General features: G+C 42.0%; 2 protein-coding genes across 4 annotated transcripts in view; both read left to right on the top strand.

Moving 5' to 3' along the window:
• Positions 1 to 10,984, top strand: part of LOC138000565 (SH3 domain-containing protein 19-like) — a 16,755-nt gene extending 5,771 nt beyond the window's left edge. The window contains exons 3-9 of the mRNA XM_068847064.1: positions 1 to 998; positions 1,845 to 1,974; positions 3,749 to 3,889; positions 4,944 to 5,409; positions 7,058 to 7,258; positions 8,066 to 8,166; positions 8,935 to 10,984. The exon at positions 1 to 998 is cut by the window's left edge and continues 1,261 nt beyond it. Of these exons, the coding sequence (XP_068703165.1) occupies positions 1 to 998; positions 1,845 to 1,974; positions 3,749 to 3,889; positions 4,944 to 5,409; positions 7,058 to 7,258; positions 8,066 to 8,166; positions 8,935 to 9,054 (2,157 nt within the window). The 3' untranslated portion in view covers positions 9,055 to 10,984. The remainder of the gene's footprint in view (positions 999 to 1,844; positions 1,975 to 3,748; positions 3,890 to 4,943; positions 5,410 to 7,057; positions 7,259 to 8,065; positions 8,167 to 8,934) is intronic.
• A 4,011-nt stretch (positions 10,985 to 14,995) lies between these two features.
• The window catches only part of LOC138000563 (2'-5'-oligoadenylate synthase 1-like), a 38,500-nt gene continuing 30,995 nt past the window's right edge, over positions 14,996 to 22,500 (top strand). For 2 of the 3 annotated variants that reach the window (XM_068847059.1, XM_068847060.1), the window contains exons 1-2: positions 14,996 to 15,680; positions 21,137 to 21,306. In XM_068847059.1, coding sequence (XP_068703160.1) covers positions 15,461 to 15,680; positions 21,137 to 21,306 — 390 coding nt within the window. In that variant the 5' untranslated portion in view covers positions 14,996 to 15,460. Of the gene's footprint in view, positions 15,681 to 19,747; positions 19,776 to 21,136; positions 21,307 to 22,500 lie in introns of those variants that run through there. The other variant, XM_068847062.1, reaches the window with a different exon arrangement.

Here is a 22,500-nt window from a genome sequence, read left to right as displayed (position 1 = left end):
CAGGAGAAGATGGTTGCTAAACCAAGGCGCATACCTACCATAATAAGAGCCGCACGCCCTGAAGGTCAGGAAGCAGGCGAAGGGCGTATAGCACCCAAGAGGCCCCAAAGAGGACCAAGCGTGAGAAAGGCGGCCCCGTCACGGCCAGTCGGTGCCCCAGGAGAGGAGAATAATGAACGGGACAAAGGCATATCTCTTTCCCTGGAAGAATTGAAGGCTGAGGAGTCAACGGCATCAACAGAGAGAAAGCAAGAGAAGAAACCAAAACCGCCAAGACCGGTTTGTGTGCCTGGGACAAAACAACGTGAAAATGTACCGGAGGCACCGAGATCTGACAATACGGAATCACCAGTAGAGAATGAGAAGAGTCTGGAGAGAACAGCGTCAAGCAAAAAAATTCGACCCTCCAGGCCCCCCACGGCAGAGTCTGTTCGTGGGGGAGTGGAAGCTACCTTTGAACTCAACGATAGAACCGAAGACAAGAATGAGAAACCAAAAGGTCAAAAAAGACCACCCAGGCCACCATCCAAAGCACTCGACAGTCAATCTTCGAAGGACATACACGAGCAATCGGAAAATAGTTCTACGCTGGCAGAAGCTGCTTCAGTCGTTACGAAGGCCGATGCGGGTAGCAAGGAGAATGAAATAGAATCGGACACCGTGGGAGCGAGGTCGGTTGATGGTCAAGCGAAAGGCACATCTGAGACAAGTGTTTATGGAGCTCGTGAAATTGAGCGCAATCCGAGCAGAAAAGGATCAAGAAAAAGACCCCCACCGCCCAGAATACAAAAGGGTGATGCTGGAAGTAAGAGTGAAACAGAGGCACAACGTGTTAGAGAGTCGTCTGCAGATGATCACATGAAAGGCACGTCTCAGTCGCGTGATTCCGGACCTCATGAAAAGGCCGCATCAAAGGCAAAATCGAAACCGCCTCGGCCTGTTTCTACATCAGTGTCATCGAAGGACAAGCCACATCGACCATCAGAACCAACAACTAAGTAAGTAATGATTTATTTCTTGTAAATTATTTGACGATCTTCCGTTGTATGAAAACGCGCGCATGTCTAGTCCGAAATATCTCTTAAACATAGCGCAACCAAAATGTTGAGTCGGAAATACGGGCAACATTTTTAACAAGTATCTCACGCATTGGTGATGCCGTGCTAACTACAAAGGAGTTTTGTTCCTTTCTTAGCTCCCACTCCCCAACTTTTCACAAAACAGAAATAAATATTGTAGGTCACAAACAAGTCGTGTAAAAAGTATAGTTATTTCGTCGCTGGTGTGTGGACGAATAGCTTGACCAAAATGATCTCGTTTCTCTGCGCCATTTTCTGAGTATTTCGTTTAGGTGTCGAAAGAATAGTAACGTCGACGAGGTTCAGCGCAAAAGACTGCGTAAAAAGCTTTCAAACGTTTTAAATTGTCATGAAAATACACTGGCCTCAGTTTCGTTTAAAGGTTAAATGCCAGCTCTCCTGCAATAATTGTACATCACACATGTTTTGTAGAGTATGTCTAGCCGGCTAGGATAAGCGCGTCACTTGGAGCTTCCGACTACACGCTTTGCCCTTTCTAAAGCCACAACCTTGCAGAAGTCCAACGACTGAAGTCTTTGCGTCATATATGCAGCGAGTCACGGGTAGGGGGCCTTACCAGGGGGAGGGGCATGGGGCTCTGGAGCAGCTACTACCCAGCTCCTCCTCACTTATTAAACATGCCAGTTTCATCAAATGTGTTTCGGATGAGAAAATTATGTTGAAAATAAGATTACTGCACTGGCTGCACTAGCTAGCAACTTCAGAGTACTGCCTGGGCTCTACTATGTTTCACCGTTTTTGCAGGCCAAAAGAAAAGGTGAAGGAGAAGGCCGCTTCAACTCAAGTGTCCTCAGTTCGTGAAACATACATAGTGCCCTCTGCCATTGCCTTGTACGACTATGAGCCTACAGCCCTTGACGACCTCGGATTTAGCGTAAGTGGAGCTTTTCCTTTTATCTACGTTTTGAGTTTGTATCTATGGCTAAAGGTTTGCCATCATTTGAGAAACCAAGTCCCATAATGAGAGATGTCCATGCAGAGTTTTCCCTAATTAGATGCCGCGGGTTTCAATAAGCGTCACGAAGTGTCTCCTTGCCCTTCTCGCCAACTTCAGCATACACCTTATTCCAAAATGGCCGCCGTATTAGTATTCGTTTGTTTACTTGCAAATTGGCCCTTCTAGCCTCGCTTTCAAACGTAAAATTTAAAGGAATATTTAACCTTGAACGAGGCCAAAAGGGCCAATTTGCAATCAAACAACATAATACTAAAATGGCAGCCATTTTGGAACAGGCTTTTAGCCAGGCGGCCGTCCAGCCGTCCAAAGGACGGCCAGTTCTCAGAAATGGGAGATTTTCGACGGCCTGTTTTGGGCGGCCATTTACGAGCTTCTGTGCTTAATGTAACAAAACAGTGTCTATACATTAATAAAACTTACATTTCTTTTTGCTCTCAAGAGTTGTTTTAGTATTTTTCTTCTATGTTAACACTTTTTTAGCGAGTTTCCTTTCTGTTTTGATCAATTGAATCAAAGTTAAGCGAAGCGATTTCACAGGCAAAGCCACTGTTCAGTGATATTGACTTACCAAGTCGTCCCCAGGCTACTTTGCTGGCTGCTATAAATAAATACGCACGGTGGTGATTATTTATGAGGATATGAGTCAAAGATCCTGCGCCTTCCAACTCGGTAAGACGATCTCACGGCTGCAAATGTTATTGTAATCGCTTGATTGTATTCTGCTCTGTTCAAGCGAAATCTGGCGGGCATTACAACAAAATAGCCATTTGGTGTAATAACATGTCCAATCATCGTAATATTGCTTTAGGAATACTAATAGTAGGTGAATTGTTAAAGATTGTAGTACCAGAATGCAGTTCGACCAACAAAGCCACGCATATCTGTTCTTTCGTGTAAATCATGGCTTGACAACTTCAAATTTTAATCACTCTTCATAACAACTGGAGTTCCTATCTCAAATATAATTCAATGTTAAACAAGGTAAGTTGAGGAAAGGATAGCTTAGTAAAATTATCAAAGAAAAACAGCTCAAGTGTTGAGCAATCGCTCTTTCTGTAGAAAAAAAGGAAGTATCTTTTTGATCATAGTTGCACTTTAAAGGGGCACGTCTCGTTGATGTCAAAAGTGGGTTTGCATCTAATTAGCTGCAATCGTGGACATAAGTGGTTTTTAGTGCCCGATGTCCTAGCTTTGGATGTTCCGGTCCTCTTTATCTCACATTACAAGTTTACTTGCCAGAGGACGAAAATCATTTGATTGTTTAATGGCCTCCGTTGCAAGTTCAGCATCTGAACTGGTAATCGGATGGTCATCGATTTATTTCCTGTTTTCCGAGTAGTGTCTATTCATGAGTGGTAGATCATCCGCCTGGAAATCGTTAGATCGTCGGTTCGATCCCTGCTTTCCGAATATGCCCAATTAATCAGTGGTAGAACATTCGAACCGTTAATCGTAAAATCATCAGTTTGATGGTTGCTTTTCGAGTATGCCCGAGTCATGATTGATTGGTCAATGTTGGTCACGGTCATTAAACGAGTAGCCGAACTGGCAATCGGAAGGTCATCTGCTCGTTTCTAGTTTTCTTCAGTTGTATGCCGAAGTCTTTTCAAGACTAAAGGCGAACGCAAACCAGTGTGTGATAACACAAACCCGTATCGTGACACATCACGTCTGTCTTGTTTTTTAATAGGCTGGAGATGAAATAGTGCTCGTTAAAAGGGTAGATAATGACTGGTACATAGGGCGTCTGGGAGAACAAGAAGGAATGTTTCCCGTAAAGTTTGTGGAAATTATCGAAGATCTTCCGGATGAAGTTGTACAGGAAGAACCAGTAAGTAAATAATTGTAGAAAAAAGCTCGAAGAAATGCCCTCTTGAAAAAAAAAACGTTCCCCTCCCCTCAAGTTCAAAAAGTTAAATGAACTCCCGCTTCCAATAAACAATCCTCATCCTCCCCCCCCCTCCCCAAAAAAAAAGATATATAAAATGTAAACGGCATAAAACGTGCGATACAATACACAACAAAAAGTTAGGAAAAACGTTTTACGAACGTCTTCTGATTAATATTGTACTTCTTTTAATGAAAAAAATGTACATTTGAAGTGCACATCTGAATGTTCATTTATTTCTTTTATCAACTGGTCCTTTCACGGGAATACATGAGTCCAACAAGTTGACCTGTTCCCAGCTGAAAGTCAATTGGTAGAGCACCGGCATCGCAGAGGTCATAGGTTCCAATCCCGTTGAAGCCACATAAATTTTTCAGGTGTATACAAGAGACGATTCCTTACTCTCCTTTGCAATCGTTTTTTTTTATGTCACGCAACGCGTGACATCCAAAAAACGGCTGCAAAGGAGACTAACGATTCCTCGGATTGTCTGGATGAGTGCTAGGATCACTTATATCTTTCGTGCCTCTTTTAGCTCACTTTTTCAAAAACGTTATTGTTTCGTTTCTAGAAAAAGAACGTATTAAGAGAAGAAAGGGAAATTGTAACAGAATTGCCACGTGTTCGTATAAACGCCCCCACAAGACCTCAATAATTTAATAGGCGTTTTCTCTTCTGACTTGAAGTTTAATAGACAAAGAATTACATGCTCCAGGGGTCCAGGTTTCAAGTCCCTCTCCATAAGCCATCAGTCACGTCGCCTCAGCTTAAGTACGCGACGTTCTTGAGAATCTGGGAGAAACTACTGTCCTGGCATGCGAAATGTTCACTTCCGGTTGCCGTCCGCCTCTCAAAAAGATGGCATGCTTAAGCTCCCTAATAGTCCTAAGATTGATAGCCCCGCTATGTCTTATTAAGGCTCGGGAGCCTAGAAATCCGTTCGAACGTTTGTTTACATGCCATTTGGTTATTCTGATGTTTCATTTTTTCTTTTCAGCCAACCGCAGCTTTTTCACATTCACCATTTGATGTTGTAGCACTATATGATTTTCAAGGGAACAAACATGACGGTGAACTGGTCTTTACCTCTGGGGAAACGATTCATGTGACCGAGAAGATCAACGACGATTGGCTGAGAGGAGAGACCTGCGGGCAGACTGGGGTCTTCCCCTGTAATTTCGTTGACATAAGCACGGACATAATCAATCAGTTGCCGGTGACCGTAGCAAAAGCGGCGGCTGCCGAAAACGACGAAAGCGCAGCAACAGATTCAGAGCGTATTCTCTACTGTAAAGGGATGTTTGATTACAACAGCGATGTGCCAAGCGATCTCAGTTTTAACACAGGAGATGTCATTAAAGTTCACAAGAAAGTGGGAGATGAATGGATCGAGGGGGAGCTGAATGGACGAGTGGGGATGTTTCCAGCGGCATACGTGGAAATGATGGAAGATACATTAGGAGGTCAGCCAGGCGGGTGTTTCAATGCCCTTCCTAGAATTAATCTTTTTCCCCAAAATTAGTAATGATGGTGATTTACTCCATTCAATAGTCATGCTTGAATCAATCTACACATTAGACGGCGAGCAGTCTTTCTTTTGCTCTAGAATCGTTGAAACGCACGCTTGCGTTGAACTTTCAATGGCTGAAGCTGCGGGTCGCTTTTACCGCGGGCGTTGGTTGAAGTAACAAACGCCCACGGTATTTGAGACCCGCAGCTTCAGTCATGTTGAAGTGTTCGTTCGTTTCAACGATTTAGAGCAAAAGAGAGACTACAACACTTTCTGGGACTCAGTTGATGGAAATGGGGAGCTTAACCCCATCGAGGGTATCTCTCACCTGGCCTCAACTACATGTGTATGTTGATTTTTTTATTCCCTCTTACGGTGTAACTTTCAGGATTTAAAGTTTTGACGTCAGATGCAGGGATGGACGCAGTAGTGAGAGCACTCACCTCCCTTGAGTTTGTTGGTTCTCATTTATGCTCGAGAAGTTTTCCTCCGGGTACTCCAGCTTTCCCCTCTCCTCAAAAACCAACCTATAGAGCGAGTTTCAATCGAGTGTCGTAAAACCAAAACCAAAGTCATTACTTTGGCCAATCAAAAAGGACGGAGACAATCCGGTAAACCAATCAAAACTCAAAGTAATTACAAGTAGCCGACACAAAGCGCGGGAAAATGTGCACGCGCGAGCCACGATTGGTTGTGGTTTCACTTCTGATTGGTTGAAAAAGTGGCGCGAGAACTTTGAACAATTCACTGAGTGAAGAAATAAAACCCAAAGCAATTCGCTAATTACTTCCGACACTCAATTGAAAACCGCTCTAATTTTCGATAGAGCGAGTTTCAATCAAGTGTCGTATAACCAAAACCAAAGTGATTACTTTGGCCAATCAAAAAGGACTGAGACAATCCAGTAAACCAATCAAAACTCGAAGTAATTACACGCAACCGACACAAAGCGCGTGAAAATGTACTCGCGCGAGCGTCCGCGCGAGCCACGATTGGTTTTGGTTTCACTAGTGATTTATTGAAAAAGTGGCGCGAGAACTGTGTCCCCAATGAGTGCCCCTGTACTAAACACACATGAAACTTAATTGAAGTTCGTTATTATATGACTAGCTCTGTGATTGGGCAAGATGAACCAAATCCCGCGCTGTGATTAGCTACCCGAGCGGGCAAGATGGAGCTATACTGCACGCTCGAGATTTTTCATTTGGTCCCGCAAGATTAAAGATCATTTTTTAGTGTTTTTTTCATATGATAAATCCTTTATTGACCAAGCTTGTTCGGTCAAGCTGGCTGGATATTGGCCTCGTTCTTTTTTTGCGTGTTTATGGACCTCGACTTCGTCTCGGTCCATAAACAAAAAAAACTTGGCCAATATCCAGCCATCTTGACCTCACGCTTCATTATAATTATGCGTGTTCAGTTTGCTGGTTTTGAACTCAACTCCGATTGGCAGTTTTTTTCGGGGTCTCTAAAACCAACATTCTCTAACTCCAAGTTGATTTGTATTCTCAAGATGAATAGACACTTATTAGGAGTGGCGCTTTTAATTCCAATTCATTTTATTGATGTATTCAAGCGTGCGACTTCATGTTCTGCTTCAGAATCGACGACAGCGTCCCGGGCGGTTGAATACGGTACTGCGAAGTACGATTTCACTGGTTCCGGCTCGGATGAGTTGTCTTTCGCGAAAGGAGATAAAATCGAGGTCACAGAAGTTATCAGTGATGATTGGCTGAGAGGCAAGCTCGGAGGACACGAGGGAATGTTTCCTCGGACATTCGTTGAGCTTTCGCAGGAGTTGGGTATGATCAAAATTTCTATGAAGTTTTGACCGTGCGGTGCTAAATAGTTGAACCAAATGCGTTTAAAAGTGAATTAAAATACTAGTACTTACATTAAAACCCAGAGAGACTTTACCTGCTTTCCATGAATGCTGTGAGCAAAAACTCAAAAGTGATTCAAAGATCCTACCTGCCTGAGAATCAAGAGTAGGCTGTTTCAGAGAGATATACCTCTACTGTTTAAGTGTCTATCACCAATTTCTTTGGTTCGCTTTCTCCTGCAAAGTCACTGTTTTAGAGGCCCTAAAGTAAAGGTGGAAAAACTAGTTGTAATTTGATCCATGACCACGCAAGGAAGAGGAATGGGTTTATGGGTTGTTATACCTCCCAACTCAAATACGTTTTCCGATTGGAGGAGAACGTGTCACGTGTCATGGGTCAAAACTCACTAACTCCCTAGGCAAACAACGACTTGAACTTTCGATTCGCACGTAATCGTGCACCTTTCAAACAGCGGGAAATTCCGTGTAAAAATCCGTGTGTTGTTCTATTTTGAGTTCGTAGGTATAACAAAACACTTAATGACTGGCCCGCACGCAATGATGAAAATGCGTCCCCCAAAACAGTCCCACAATGCAATTCAACAAGGCTCGAGACCCTGTCTCCCGCGCAACCTCAAAGTGGCGAATTGCCTCTCTTTGTGGCCACTTTGGCTCGTTGCCAAAATTAGTGCCCTGGCGTGGGGTGGGTTTTTTTTTCTGATGTAGCGGTACCCTGTGGACCGGGCTCCGCTGACGTTGGTAATTGCAATTGGTGTTTCTGTTTTAGGTACCGAATGCCAGTCTGAGGAGAAGGACGACGAACCGGCACCGAAAGCAAAGGCTCTGTTCGATTTTGATGGTGAATTTGAAGACGAATTATCGTTTAAGGTAAATCTATAAAATCGTTATCTTTTCTTAGATCTTTTATGGACACTTTGAAGATGCCTACCACAAAGCCTGATTCGCTTTGCACTCCCGATAAATGAAATAAAGAGATATTTTCGATTGTAACATTTTTTATCTGCTTGATAATAATGTAACGAAAATGCAACATTTTGGACAGTGAAAGAAATGTGTATTTGAAGTGCGGGTTCCAGACGCGCGAAAGATTGCTCACTTGGTACGGGATTGCACCCGCATCGCAGAGTTCATGGGTTCGAATCCCGCTGAAGCCACCTGAATTTTTCACTTCAATCTTTCATCTTGGACAGTCTTAGCCGGACAGAGTGGGACAATCGCCACCTGTACCTAGTTTAATGGCCTAACTCCCACGAGGCTCCTATATCTCAGTGGTAGAGCATCCGAACTAGTCATCGGTAGCCGGTCGTAGGTTCGACTCCTGAGAATGAGCACTCGGATTTTTTCCGAGTATCTCCGAGTCACCATCGAAAATCTGGGTGGGTGGGTGAGTGGGATTTTTTTTTCCTCATTTGAAATCGTCGTCATTTTGGGCGTAAAGATTGCATCTCGTTTTTCTCCTCTCTTGTTGCTAGGTAGTAGAGTCCTATCCGAACCGGCAGTCACGCTACATCGTGGCCTGGGAGCTTAGTTCAAGGACGTCCTTTGACTAAACCCGACTAGTTTCCGCAACGGTTTATGAGCGGAACGAGTTAAGGTTATAATTTTTTTTTAAAACTCTCGTCTTGTGTTTTTTAGGTTGATGACATCATTGTTTTGCTTGAGAGAGTAAACGAAGAGTGGCTGCGTGGAGAGATGAATGGCAAGGTGGGACGATTTCCAGCGACGTTTGTTGATATTTTGACGCCGCTACTTTGACCTACCGAGGAGGAACGCATTCGCATCAAGCACCTCAGTGGTCGGGGAGAATTAGTTCCAAAGCTGGGAGAAAGCACAGGCATCACATTGTTTATTTGGCCAATGAGTTGACCATAAAATCGAAGTTTGAGGGTTAAAAACTTGAATTGTGTGCGTCTTCATTAAAGTACAACTACGACGAACGATGATGATAATGAAAACAATGCTGATGATTACGATGTCGATGATGATGATGACGACAAAGACGACGTCGACGGCGATGACGATGATAATAGGGAGCTTACGCAAGGACGTCGCCGCCGCCAACGAGAACGTCGTCTAAAAATATTATTTCCCGTTGTTGTAATAATTTTTGTTATAACCCCAAGTCGTTAGCAATGGAAAGTGTGTATCAACATTGCAGGAACAAAATTGGCATAACCGTGTGGTTGTTTGGGGAAAAAATTGAAATGTTTTGTCAGGTTCTCACGTCCTCTACACAACCTCGAATTTGGTCATTTCACGTCGTTATCAGGAAGAGGACGGCAAAGAAATGTACCAAAATGCAAAACGCACGTGCAGGGCGTGCAGAGCTATTGTTTTTGCTCATTAAACCCATTGTTTTGTGGCGTTCTCGTAGCCGTAGTCGTCTTTCTTGCGTAATCTCCCAAATGATGATGAAGACGATGATGATGTCTACGACGACGACGATGACCATGATCATGATGACGGTGATGATGATGAAATTGATGAATTGTACTTTGGAAACGAAAAAGGATATCTAGCGATCGTGCACAAACGATGATGATGACATGACGACTTTGTGTGTTTCGCACTGTATCTTTTAAAAAAAAATCATGAATGGTAAATTGTAAACGAAAATTGTTTACAAGTACAATTGTGCAGCTTTTACAAACTCTCTGAGTTTAATGAATTTAGGTATTGCTACTTTTCATAATGTGATATCTATTATTAGTAAAATCCAACTTGTGGTCTATTATCAATGTTGCGTTCTGATTGGTTGAGCTACTAGTAGGCTTTTTGTTATAGCCCACCAGTAGCGAAAAGCGCCGGCTTTGAAATCCAAAACAACAATTACAGTCTAGCTTTAACTAGCGAAAGATGTTTTGTCTCGATATTTTTTTGACCAACTAGTTGGATTTTACTAAAACAATTATTCCTCTCGCCCTCATGGCCTCTGAGTCAATAGCCCCTTCGGCCTCATGGGCTATTGACTTAGAGCCCATTCGGGCTCGAGGAGTAATTGTTAATCAGTCGAAGTTTCGTTTGTGACTGTCGTCAACTACTGTAGTTGATTGGATCAAAACACAACGTCGCTCTTCTTGACTGGCTGATTTCGATCATTAGCGAAGTTTTAAACGGCCCATCAACTGTCAGCTTAGATATGATTGATGATAGGGTAGAGTTCACGTGCTATTTTGAACAGCGCAGTATGCTACAGAGCAAAAAGGGCTAGTAATTTGATTTAATAAATTAGAAAAGTTTCTTTTTACTTTAGAAGTTGAGTATCAGCACTCAAAATGAGTTTCAAGCCAGCTAATATATTTAATTAAATGGAATACGAATCAATTTTCTCAAGCACGAGAGTAAAGAATTACTCACTCACCGGGTTGTGTGCTTCGCTCTCGTACTCAAATCAATTAATGAGTTAATAGTTTTATCCAGAATGGTGAGAAAGTTTTTTAGTAAATTGACTCACGAAGTGGAAACGTTCTTCACTTTCACAAAACTGTATACAGCATGTGAATAAAAGAGCTACGTACATATTTTGTTTATTTTTGTTAACCGTAATTCGGTCGAATACCGGAAACATCTTAAATCTTCAGAGCTGTACTTCTTTTGAAAGGAACCTAAAATTAAGTGAAAAAATTATTTGGAACGTCTTTTTATCTTACCAACAAGTTGATGGAAATATAGAATGAAAATATTATTCTTTCGGCTGTGCCGTTTGTAGTCCTTTCTGATACTTCAAAGGAGAAATGTCTTGTATATATACATATTAAAATATGAATTTTTGAAGTTGTTTTGTCAGTGTAGTTTTGGCGGGTTCTTGTTTAAGGACGGTGCTACTAATTCAAAGATATTTTTGGGCGGTTTATGAATATACGGGAAAAGCAGATCTTAACAAGTGTTATTGAAATCCAAAAAGAAAATTGGGGGTGACAATAAAAGCAATGCATGGCGTTCTTTTCCAAATTGAAGCTTAATTGTCTCAGAAAATACATGGTTACTCCCAATTTTCTTTTTGGATACCAAGAGTACTTGCTAAGTTCTGCTTTCTCTGCATAGCTTTAAACCGCGCAAAAATATCTCTGCATTAATAAGCACTACAGACAGAGTAAACCCGAGTATCTGGGGATGAGCAGAACGTATGCGTGTAATAACAATTAATAATAGGCACCATCCTTAATGGGCCATTTCCGAGTTGCTGTTTGTCTCGGTTTCGAAGTGAGTCTTGGTGTTCAACTATTGTAACGGAAATGAGTTTGATTTGCATAAGAGGATGCTCGGATTTCTTAGAAGACACTGCTCAAAAAGGCTTCTACTCTTCCTGGCCCACTTAACTTGATGCGCACCTTGGAGGCAGTGCAACGACTAGCCACACGTTATATCCTGCGTGGCCTGGAACTTGACTACAAACAGCGCCTCCTAAAAGTCAGCTTTTTTCCTCTCTCGTACTTTCTTGAGTATTTAGACCGCCTCTTTCTTTTCCAATGTATCAAAGGAGAAATAATCTGGACATCTCTGATACAATCCAGTTTTTTCGCTCTTCTACACCGCGAGTCGTATTTTGTTCGTGTCTGTCCTCTATGGAATGCTCTCCCTCTGGAAATCCGTTCCTCTGAGCGGACATGCATCTCTTTTTAAATCCCGGCTAAAAGGTCTTTTCACCTCTCACCTTACACAGTCCTTCGATCCAGAAAATATCCGCACATGGAGTATAATTTGCCCTATCTGCAGACGACCGAACCCGCGTTAATCCTTTACTACTACAATTTTTTTTTTTTTTTTTCATGTTAGCTTAATTTTTGTTCTCGTTTTCATTTATTTCTGATGTATTATCCCGTTAAAATATACTAGTCTGTCTCTTTTCTAATTTTTGTGGCCGCCGACCTGGAGATATATTGGCTTTGTATGGGACCTCGTATCCTATTTCTTTGTCCTCCCTGCGAATGTCATCGCTTAAAATGTCGTAAATAAAATAAATAACAGATTTTTCTTTCTGTATTTAACTAAGAGAATTTTCCTCGAACCTCACTTGATAGTGATAATAATAGTAATCCTTCTCTTAATTCTATCCAGATTACTATTTCAGAGGTGAGGGACATGCTTTTGAGTCTTGATGTTATTAAGGCCATGGGTCCTGATGATCTTCCCCCTAGGATCTGAAAGGAGTGTGCTGACGTACTCTCTCCATCACTCTGTGATATTTTTAACAAGTAACTGTCGTCTGGTTCAGTCCCCTCCAGGCTTCAAAGAGGCTAATATCGTTCCCATACATAAGGGAGGTGACAAGGGGTTAGTTACAAATTATCGTCCAGTTTCTCTTTTGTCTTGTGTCAGCAAGGTGATGGAGAGGTGCCTACTTAATAAGCTCTATCCTATTCTCCAAAATCGAATTTACCATCTTTATTATGGCTTTATGAAGGGAAGGTCTTGCACTACTCAAATGATAAATGTATTACAAAACATAGGAAAAATCCTTGACTCTTCGGGCCTAAGTGGATGTTTTATACTTAGATTTCACAAAAGCTGTCGATTCGGTACCTCACAACTTCCTCTTATATAGTGGTAGTCTTTTAAAATGGTTTTCGAGCTACCTTTTTGTGCGTTGTCAAAGGGTTGTGATAGAGGTAGTTTTTCCAACTGGCTTCCCGTAGTTTCAGGCGTGCCACACGGATCTATTCTTGGGCCTTTCTTATTTCTGCTTTATATATATGACCTCTCTAGCGTGATCTCCTCAGAGTCAACCCTCGCCTTGTTTGCAGATGACTCCAAGTGTTTTGGAAAGATAAGCACTTTAGAGGATGGCTTGAATTTCCAGCAGGATATCTCTGCAATCAAGCAGTGGGGTGACTCTTGGGGAATGTCATTCAATTTTACCAAATGCAAAATTCATAGGATATCAATATCTTTCAATCCTTTAATCCATCCATATCAGATGGGGAACATTTTGATTGGTCCTGTAGATTCTTACCGTGATCTCGGATTTACAGTTACAAAAGACCTCAACTGGAAAGTCCATACTGACTCCATCACTAAAAAGGCGGATCGTTCTTTAGGTTTCATAAAACGTACCTGTGGGTTCAAAGCTCCCATGCAAGCTAAAAAGCTACTTTATGTTTCAATGGTACGTAGCAAGATGGAAGTTGGCGTCCCTGTTTGGTCTGTCTTTCATAAGAAGAACTTGATAAAAATTGAAGGAGTTCAGCGTAGGGCCATGCATTAGGTTCGTCGCACGTTCAGACATGGACTACAAGGGCAGACTTGTCTCCCGTAGTCTCTTGCCTCTTTCCTTGAGGCGACAAATGTTAGATATTACTTTTTTGTTCAAATGCAGACAGGGACTTCACGCGTTTGACCCTTCCTACTTTGCCAATGAATTCCATCCTATGAGGCGCACAAGGAGGTCTGACAGTTGTAGCTAAGTTACCTGGCTTAAGAATGGAAGCGAGGCTGCCGGTTACCCTGTTTTGATGCAAACTGACGAAAACTGCTGATTCATGCATGCTGACGCAAGGTAAACACAAGCCTGATTAATGATCAAGAATAGGCACGTACTAAAATCCATACCAAAACGAAACCACCGGAGCGAAACGCAACCGGAACCGCCGAAACAATCGAAACGCTGGAACGAAACCAGCGAAACAATCGAAACACCGGATGGAACCACCGGAACGCACGAAACATCTATAAAAACTTGAACAAAAACATCGAAACAGACTCATTAAACACCACCGAGAGTCGACGTCCGGGCAGATTGTCGCTTCGAGTTTCCTGTTTCAGTTGTTCTCCACTCGCAATCTTTGCAGATTCCCTCGGCACATACGAAGAGTGAAACCAAAAAATTATTTTATTTCTTTTCATTATTTTTCCTTCTACATCTCAAATTAACTATGTCACGCATGTGAAGTGTCTGCCCATCAGCACACAAAGACCAAAAGTAACGGGCTGTGACGCGGGAACCTCGGCCGGATCAAACTCAGGATCTTAAGGCAACAGAGTTGAAAGTGAATTTCAACTGCAAACTTCAAGTCTCCTCGGATAAGGATTATAAACAATAAACCAAGTCTCACAAATATTATAAGTTCCCTGTGGGACGTTAAATAATCCACACACCATTCGAGAAGAGTAGAAGTGACCGGCTTGGCGGTGATGTCTCGAAAAAGGCTTGTTGTATATGAGGCCACCTAAGCAGAAACAGCCGTAAGTCCAAAAGGGACTTTGCCAAGTTCTGGAACATGTAGACATAGACGTCACCGATGGCTTTCAGATCCCTGAAAGTTTGGAGCGTTTGGCGTAAAATCGCCGTTGAAAACAGTGCAAAGACCGTTGTTTCGGTGGTTTCGTTCCGGCGGTTTCGTTTCGGTGTTTCGGGTTTTGGTACTTGCCTCAAGAATATTCAAGAACAATCTAGACATGTAAGAGCATTCCAGACAAACACGCAACGCCTGCATGCAATTTTAATACATAACAAGGTAGATCATGCTACGTTGGGTTCTCAAATCACTGGTTCAATGTACAACAACCATCACAGAATCTGTAGAATGCGACATTTAAATACAACACTGGACGCCTTAAGAAGGGCATAAATATTCATCTCAAGTAGATTGCGAGCAGTCCCTTCATATATTTGTTTGCGTGACAAAACACGACTGCCTCAAGACTGCCTCAGGAATGCGGGCGGCTTGACTGATTTATGAAGGGACTGCTCGCAGTCTACATCCCAAGTAACGGCGCATGGAAAAAAACGACAGTAAACAGATGCTATTAAACTTCAAATGTATTCAGGAGTTGTGGCCTGTGCGATAATTTCATTTTAAAAGAAAACGGAGATTTTGTTGTCCATTTGGCATGGGGTCCACCTTAACCCTGCTAATGTATGTATGCATGAACATAGAAGAAAATGATATGTGAGTGTTAACAGGGGAAAGTCCCTGTCAATGAGTCATCATAAAAAGTCGGCAATGATTGGCTGCGAAAAAAGAAAGTGAAGTAAAGCAAACGTTGGTTGGCTCAAATGTACTTGGGGAAAATTTCCAAAGTCTTCTCAAAATTAAGGAAGCACCTGCGCCGTTGATAAATCTTTCGTAACACAAGGATTTAAGCATTGTCGGAGAGTCATTTTCGCTGTTTCAATTGCGGACGACACTTTTCGATCGTTATCGAAGCTGTAGAGCACGTTATGTCGAAGAGAGGCAAACAGAAAGGAAGTCGGAAAGTACACGTGCAATGCAATGTGTGTTCTAAGAGTGTGCAAAAATGCAAGTTACGTCTACATATCAGAAAGTTCCATGAGGAGTTCTGTCCTGTGTCATGTTCTGCTTGCGAGGCAAAGTTCGTGGAACAGAGAGATTTGGATATCCATGACATAAACGGATGCAGTCCCCGCCGAAAACAAATAGGTAAAGCTTGGTTTTCACTAGCGACTCAAGCACAAGCACAAGCATAAGAAGCTCATGCTAGTGAAATCGAACGTCGACAAAACCATCATCAACCACGGCAACCGCCATTTTGTTCAAATGCTCAGACGCACGGAATCTGGAGCGAGTGTTTTAATTGGCCAGACGCAACAAATTGCTGCGTTTCGTTATCACACGACGCAAACAAACGCAAGCATAAGTGCAAGCACAAGCAAAAGGAAAAAGTTTGATCCTTGTGCTTGTCCTTATGCTTGTGTCAACCCCGTTTTCACGGTGAAATAAGCGCTCTGATGCTTGCGCTTTGTGCTTGCGTAGCTAGTGAAAACCAGGCTTAATCATAAAGCAATGTGATTAATTATTGTAACCCGTGAACCATTCCAAATTGGTCAAAAGAACTTTGCGACCCATCCGACGGAGTGCCTTGAGCTTGTAAGCGCCACGGTTGGCAGCACTTTGGGTCGCTTTCTTATATATCGCATTTTTAAAGCATTTTGGGCCTGCAGAAGTATTACCGTGAGGTATACTTCATCCTAAATATATAATTGTTGGTATTCCTATTTCGAATCAGACGTACAGCGCTCCTACGTGAATTCTTCATGATGTTTACTCGCACAGCTTTGCTTAGCTTGGGACAACAATGCCTAAATAATGCCTTGATGAATCGTGTTCCTGCACAAGTTTTTGATCGCTTAAAGTCGCTTGGCCTATTAAAGAACAGAAGAACGAGCAGAGCTGGACATTCTGTCCGCCTACGTTGCCTAGTTTATTTGAACATACGCTTCGTCTTCCACCTCTTGGTAAATCGGACCATCAATGTTTACTGATAAAACGAAGATGTCAACAATCAAAACTTAAACCTATCTCGCGAGAGTATAGAGTTTGTAAACAGAGTAACATCGCGCTACTAATTTTACGCTTGAATAACGAAAACTAGAATGAAATATTCACGGCTCAAGACATCGATTTGAAAGTCAAATTATTCACTCAAATACTCTTGAACATCTTAGACGAGGCTGTGCCTGTAAGGAAAATTCGGATGCACCCCAGTGATAACCGTGGATGACTCCATACATCAAGTCCGAAATCAAGCGGAGACAACGAGCTTTCGTAGCCGATGATATGCAGAACTATCAGGCACTGAAACTGAAGGTTATGCAATTGATCCGTGATGCACAATTAAGGTTCTACGAAAATAAGACCGCAAATTTACGCTCCACTGACCCTTCTAAATGGTTTAAATCTATCTACCGTTTATGTGGTGACGGGGGAAGCACAAATCAAGTTCCATCCTCAGAGAATCTTACTGAAATTGCTGAAAAACTCCAAAAAGCCATCACTCGTCCATGGCACGATTTTACACCTACTATGGCCGAGGTTCAACCTGACGGTCTTTCAGTCTCTAGTCCTCGTCTATCAAGCATCGGACAGGTGAAAAATGTCTTAAAACAACTGAATGCCAGGAAAGCAATATCCCGGCCTGGGTATTCAAGCGTTTTGCTGAGGAGTTAGCCGTAGTAACATATGATATCATTACCGCAATATTGTACAGAATAAACATCCAACCATGTATAAACACGCTTTGGTGAGCCCTGTACCCAAGGTCCATCCGTCTGAAAAAATCGAAAGTGACTTTAGACAAATCTCTGTACTGCCTGTTATGGCAAAAATTCTGGAAAAAGTACACATTTCTCTAAACAAGGACAAGCTGTCAACTAAGAACAATCAACACGCCTTTGCCCATGGGCGATCAACCTTATCGGCGCGCATAAACATCTCTCAGAATTGGTTCAACGACACTGATAACAAGCTACACGGAAGGAAAAGCATTCATACATTGTTTGTAGATTTTAGTAAGGCGTTCGATCTTGTTGATCACTCTGTCCTCTTGAACAAGCTCAAGCAACTGAATATCAACACTAGTCTATGGCTATGGATCCAGAGTTTCCTGACTGACCGCACACAACAAGTGAAACTCCCTGGAGCTCTCTCTACAAAAAGTTCTTGCCCAGCCGGTGTCCCGCAAGGGTCCGTAATCTCACCGCTATTATTTAACATATTTATCGATGACATCGATGATGCCATACCTGCCAACCTCCACGACCGAGTCCGTGTATGCAAATACGCGGACGACTGCACCTTCTATGAGTCTATCTCTACCAACGACGAGTCTTCTATGCAAGCTGTACTTAATAGTATACATGAGTGGACAACATCCAACCACATGCTAATAAACAGCAAGAAGACAAAGGACATGTTATTGACCTTCAGAAAGTCACCTACTACTCCTGATAGTCTTCATCTTGGAAACTGTGAACTTGCAACCTAGCAATTCATGATTGCTGTTTGTTTGTAATTATGTAGGGAGAGATTTGTTTGCATAATTAAGTATTGAGTTGTATGGAAATCTATCCCCCTCTCTGATTCAAGATTTTTATCTATGCGATTTAACAGTAATTTTTGGCCCGGTCAACCCACAAACAACTTCATCCTCCATAACTTCCTAACTGAACATGGGTTATGCACCAGTCCGTGTAAATCCTCCCTCCCCCACCCAACCCCAGGACTATGCAGGGATTAGCCGGGGATTAGGCACAACAATTGTGCCGCGGTAGGCGAGGCATGAGCCTTATTTGGAATATTGTGGTATTTTGGGCGGAGACGGGTTAGACGTTAAAACCGCTGATCGTTTTTGCGTCCGTGGTAATTCCAGGCAGTCAAGTGAATTGCGAAGTGCGGTGAAGCGTGAATTCATGGTAAGTGTTTCACTTATTAAATAATACTTTTTTATTCCTAGTGAAGGACTTTACAGCGGTTGTCAGTCACACACGCCCCTCAATGACATTTGTTCATATTTCGAAACTAAAATTTAGGTGGACGTCAATCAAATGTTTCCATGGCAGTAGTCCTGTTCTTTTGGAAGCATTTGAATTCGTCATGGAAGCATTTGATTGACGTCCAACTAAAATTTACTTTCAAAATATGAGAAAAGGCTGTTGCGGGGCGCGTGCGGCTGATAACCGCATAATGCATTTGTACTTTTTGCTCTTTGGTCGAAGTTTGCAAGCAAAATAATGTTCGAGGAGCAAACTGTCTATTTTATGTAGATGAATTTTCTTCGGTTCAATGTTCGTTAGACGTCTAGCAGCGCTATATATACTATGAAGCCTTTTAAAATCTGGAATTCCAGCCTAAAATTTCCCCGCATAGCGGGGCATTAGCGCCCATTAGAAACGGCAAATGCCTAATCCCCGCCTAATTCCCGGGATGGGGGACGGGGGTTGCATCGACTCGTGCATTAGAAAGCCGACCCTCATGGACAAACCCCAATGAATTAGCAAGAACTTCATTTTATTTCCAAGGTGCTTTGCGAAATACATGACGTGAAATACATGATGTTCCTTTGTTTAGCTGCAAAGTCATTTGTAACAGCCAACTTACAGAGTGATTTGGATAACCATCACAGAAATGGATGTTCCCGCCAAAAACAAATAAGTAAACATAAAGCATAAAGCAATGTCCTAAATGTCGCAAAGTTAATATTTTCTCTGTGTGCTCTTGTTGATATTGTAATACTTTTTTTCAATGATATATACTTTTTCATCTTGGGCTGGGTTGGGTGTTCTAGTTTTGAGGGGTCGGGTTTTTGGGTGTAAATGCCTAGTAGGGGGCTTAGTGTCCTATTGTATTTAACACCCACCTTAGGGTGAATCTTAAAATAAATAAATAAATAAACAAATAAATAAACAATGTGATAAATTATTGTAACCCGTGAATTTGTTTCCTAAAAGGTTGATGACCCATTCCGAAGTTGTCAAAACACTTTGCAACCCATCCGACTTAAGGAACAACGTTCTGGTGTTCCGATAGGGCAAGATTTCTGCACAGCCCCATACATTATTATGCACGCAAGTTAGCGACTTCCGTGATGCTTGGTTTCACGTTACGTCATCGCCGCCCCGATGGTGGTCAGGCACAAAAGAATTTCTGATTAGCTCTCACTGTTTTGACCACCATCCGCCATTACATGCCATTGTTATCTGACGTTGGTTGCAACCTCGCAATTCATGATTGCTGCTTGTGAGTAATTATGTAGGGGAAATTTGAATGCCTAATTAAGTATGGAGTTGTAAGGAGATCTGCCCCCCACTCTGATTGAAGATTTTTATCCACGCCATTTATCAGTAGTTTTCGGCCAGTTCTACCCACAAACAACTTTATCCTTCATATGGGTTAAAAAGCCAACCTTCATGGCCAAACCTCAACGAATTAGCAACAACTTCATTTTATTTTCAAGGTGTTTTTCGAAATACATGAAAGTCATTTGTAATAGCCAACATACTAGGGCATGCATGGACACAGCTACTTTGCAAAAAGCCAAATTCCACATAACATGCACATGGGAAATCAAATGTAGCCTAGCTTGCAATTGGTGCATACTTTGGCAGTGGTTTTTGAACTTACGTACTTTATAGCGCATACACCAAGTGATAATTGTGTAGGCTGAAGATGCAACTTCACAACTTTCAATCTAAATATCAACTAAAGCCAACCAAAGCACTTTAATAATGGCTTGACAATAGTTTTGTTTCACTTTTTTGTAAATGAAATAAAAATCTAATTCATATGCAAAACATTAAATTCTCAAAAGGTACAATTCCAGGAAATGGACCAAGTACTGAGGAGGCAAAGTTTGAAGATTTTGTTGCCAATTGGAGTCAGACCATTTTAATAACTTGTTTGGGAATAAGCGGTTCGCTCTCCTCGAAAAACCGAGAAAGAACGCCACCCATGCCACCAGACTCAGTCATTTAATCTTTTGGTGATACGGATGTATTGTTCCAGTGAACATTTTTTTGTTGTTCAGGTCGATCCAACTTTATCGTGGAAAACGAGCTGGAACAAGAGAAAAACTGCACTGTCAGTTTCTCCATTTCACACTGAAACCCATGCAACACTAAACAAACGGGTGCAAAATATGCGCACCATCCATGCAACTTCGCAAACTGAGCTGTACGAGCTACTAACAAAATGGTTAAAGTGAGAATGATAAATTAATATCGAGGATGGAAGATGTCAAAATTATTGATTTCGTCTGTTTTATTTTAATTCCTTAAGCCTTGCATTCAAGCTATCACGAATATATTAACGTATAATATCCGTACTGGAAATGGTCAAAGTCATATGTTAATTATAGTTTGACGGTTATGTGAGTAGAAAGCTTTTTGTACATGTTGTTTTTGCTCTTTTCTCTTTCTTTTCTTCTCCGCAAGCCCATGGAAACGAGGCAGGAAAGTGGAAGGAGGGGGAGGGGGGAGTTTTAGTGCTCTGCAAGACAGTACATCACGCAACACCCTACCCTAACACACAACAAACACCACACAGCCAACAGCGCTAAAGTGAGCTGGCTAACTTTGAGCTCGATCCTTTCATTGTTTCAGACACGTCTTTTGAAAATGTTGACTTCAGTAAAAGGTCTGCTGTTAATAAATTCATTGCCAAGAATCTCCAACTTGACAAGGCCAGCAGGAAAGCAATTTTCCGGGTTCTAAACCTTCTGTGCAAACACCTGCAACATAACCTACGTTTCAGCATAAGCAAGCTCGTTAAGGTAAGAGTCACCGCCTTATGCATTGAATGTTAATTTAAGGAAACGTTCATAAATTAGTGCGCCGCGAGGAGAGGGTATTAAAAGTGGAATTTCAAACTTCAGCTTCAAAATAGTGAAAGTACCAAAAATATGTGACCCCACCATATTTGCCTCGTGAGGCAACAGAATACGTTTTTACCCAGACAAAAGTATGGTGTTTTGAAGATATCTAGATTGCCATATAAGAATCTTCAAAGCCTTATAGTTGTCGTTTCCGAGTGGAGAAAAGGCAAGCTGAAGGAACACTATTCCGTAACGGCAGCATAACGGTTGGTCCGCATGCACACAGAGGGAAGGCGTTGGCCTACGTTCACAATCTCGACCCCAGAGCTCTTCTCTTGACTAAGGGAGAGAAGAGCTCTAAGGAACCCTGAAACAAAGTGTCTTCTCATTGGTTTTCGTGAAGAACAATCACAAGCGCCACTAATTGGTGCATTCATGTTAGCACAAGGAGTGACCGGGCGCCGTAAGGTCCAAATAGCCAATTTTTGGCTATAAGAACCCTTCGGGTATGTTCTCCTACAGTTTCCTAGAGCCTTGAGTCGATTCGAGGCTCTGGTGACGAGAATCCCTTCGGGGGTGGAATCTGAATAATCGGACCTCGGTTATTACTGGGTTGCCAGTATGGCAATCCCAGTTGGAAAATGGGTAATATATTTTTATTTTCCATGTCGGTAAAAGTCTTGCCCGTCACTCCCCTGCTAAATGGTATCTTTGTGGATAGAGTCTTCAGTGCGTGTTTTGTTAGGTTTAAGGGGGTTGGGGTAATTCGTAGATTTCCCTGGTGCAAACAGGAGAACATTTAATTAGTTTGTAATGGCGTCGAAAATCATTGTAACACGAATGGCGTTTAAGTGCATCTTTAAACAAAATATACTCTTATGGAGCTCAAGAATGGAACGTCAATTGGATAAACAAGACAGGCGATGAAAAATAAATATCTGGAATCTTGAAAACAATTTCATTTTTCGCCGTTGGATATCAAGTGAGCTTTGTTTATAATATTTTACTAACTTTGGGATTATATACAACACTGACATCAAATGGCAAATCTTTTTATGGATTTAACAAACATTGAAGGAATCGAACGCCTTGAATGCATCGCATCTAAGTTGTCTGGCAATTTGCATTTATTTTGTACTCAACTCTGCAAAG

Source organism: Montipora foliosa, chromosome 4, assembly GCF_036669935.1.
Source record: "Montipora foliosa isolate CH-2021 chromosome 4, ASM3666993v2, whole genome shotgun sequence".
Classification (NCBI taxonomy): Eukaryota; Metazoa; Cnidaria; class Anthozoa; order Scleractinia; family Acroporidae; genus Montipora; species Montipora foliosa.
Note: the sequence above shows the minus strand (reverse complement) of the source record. Positions and strands in the feature narration are given on the sequence as shown.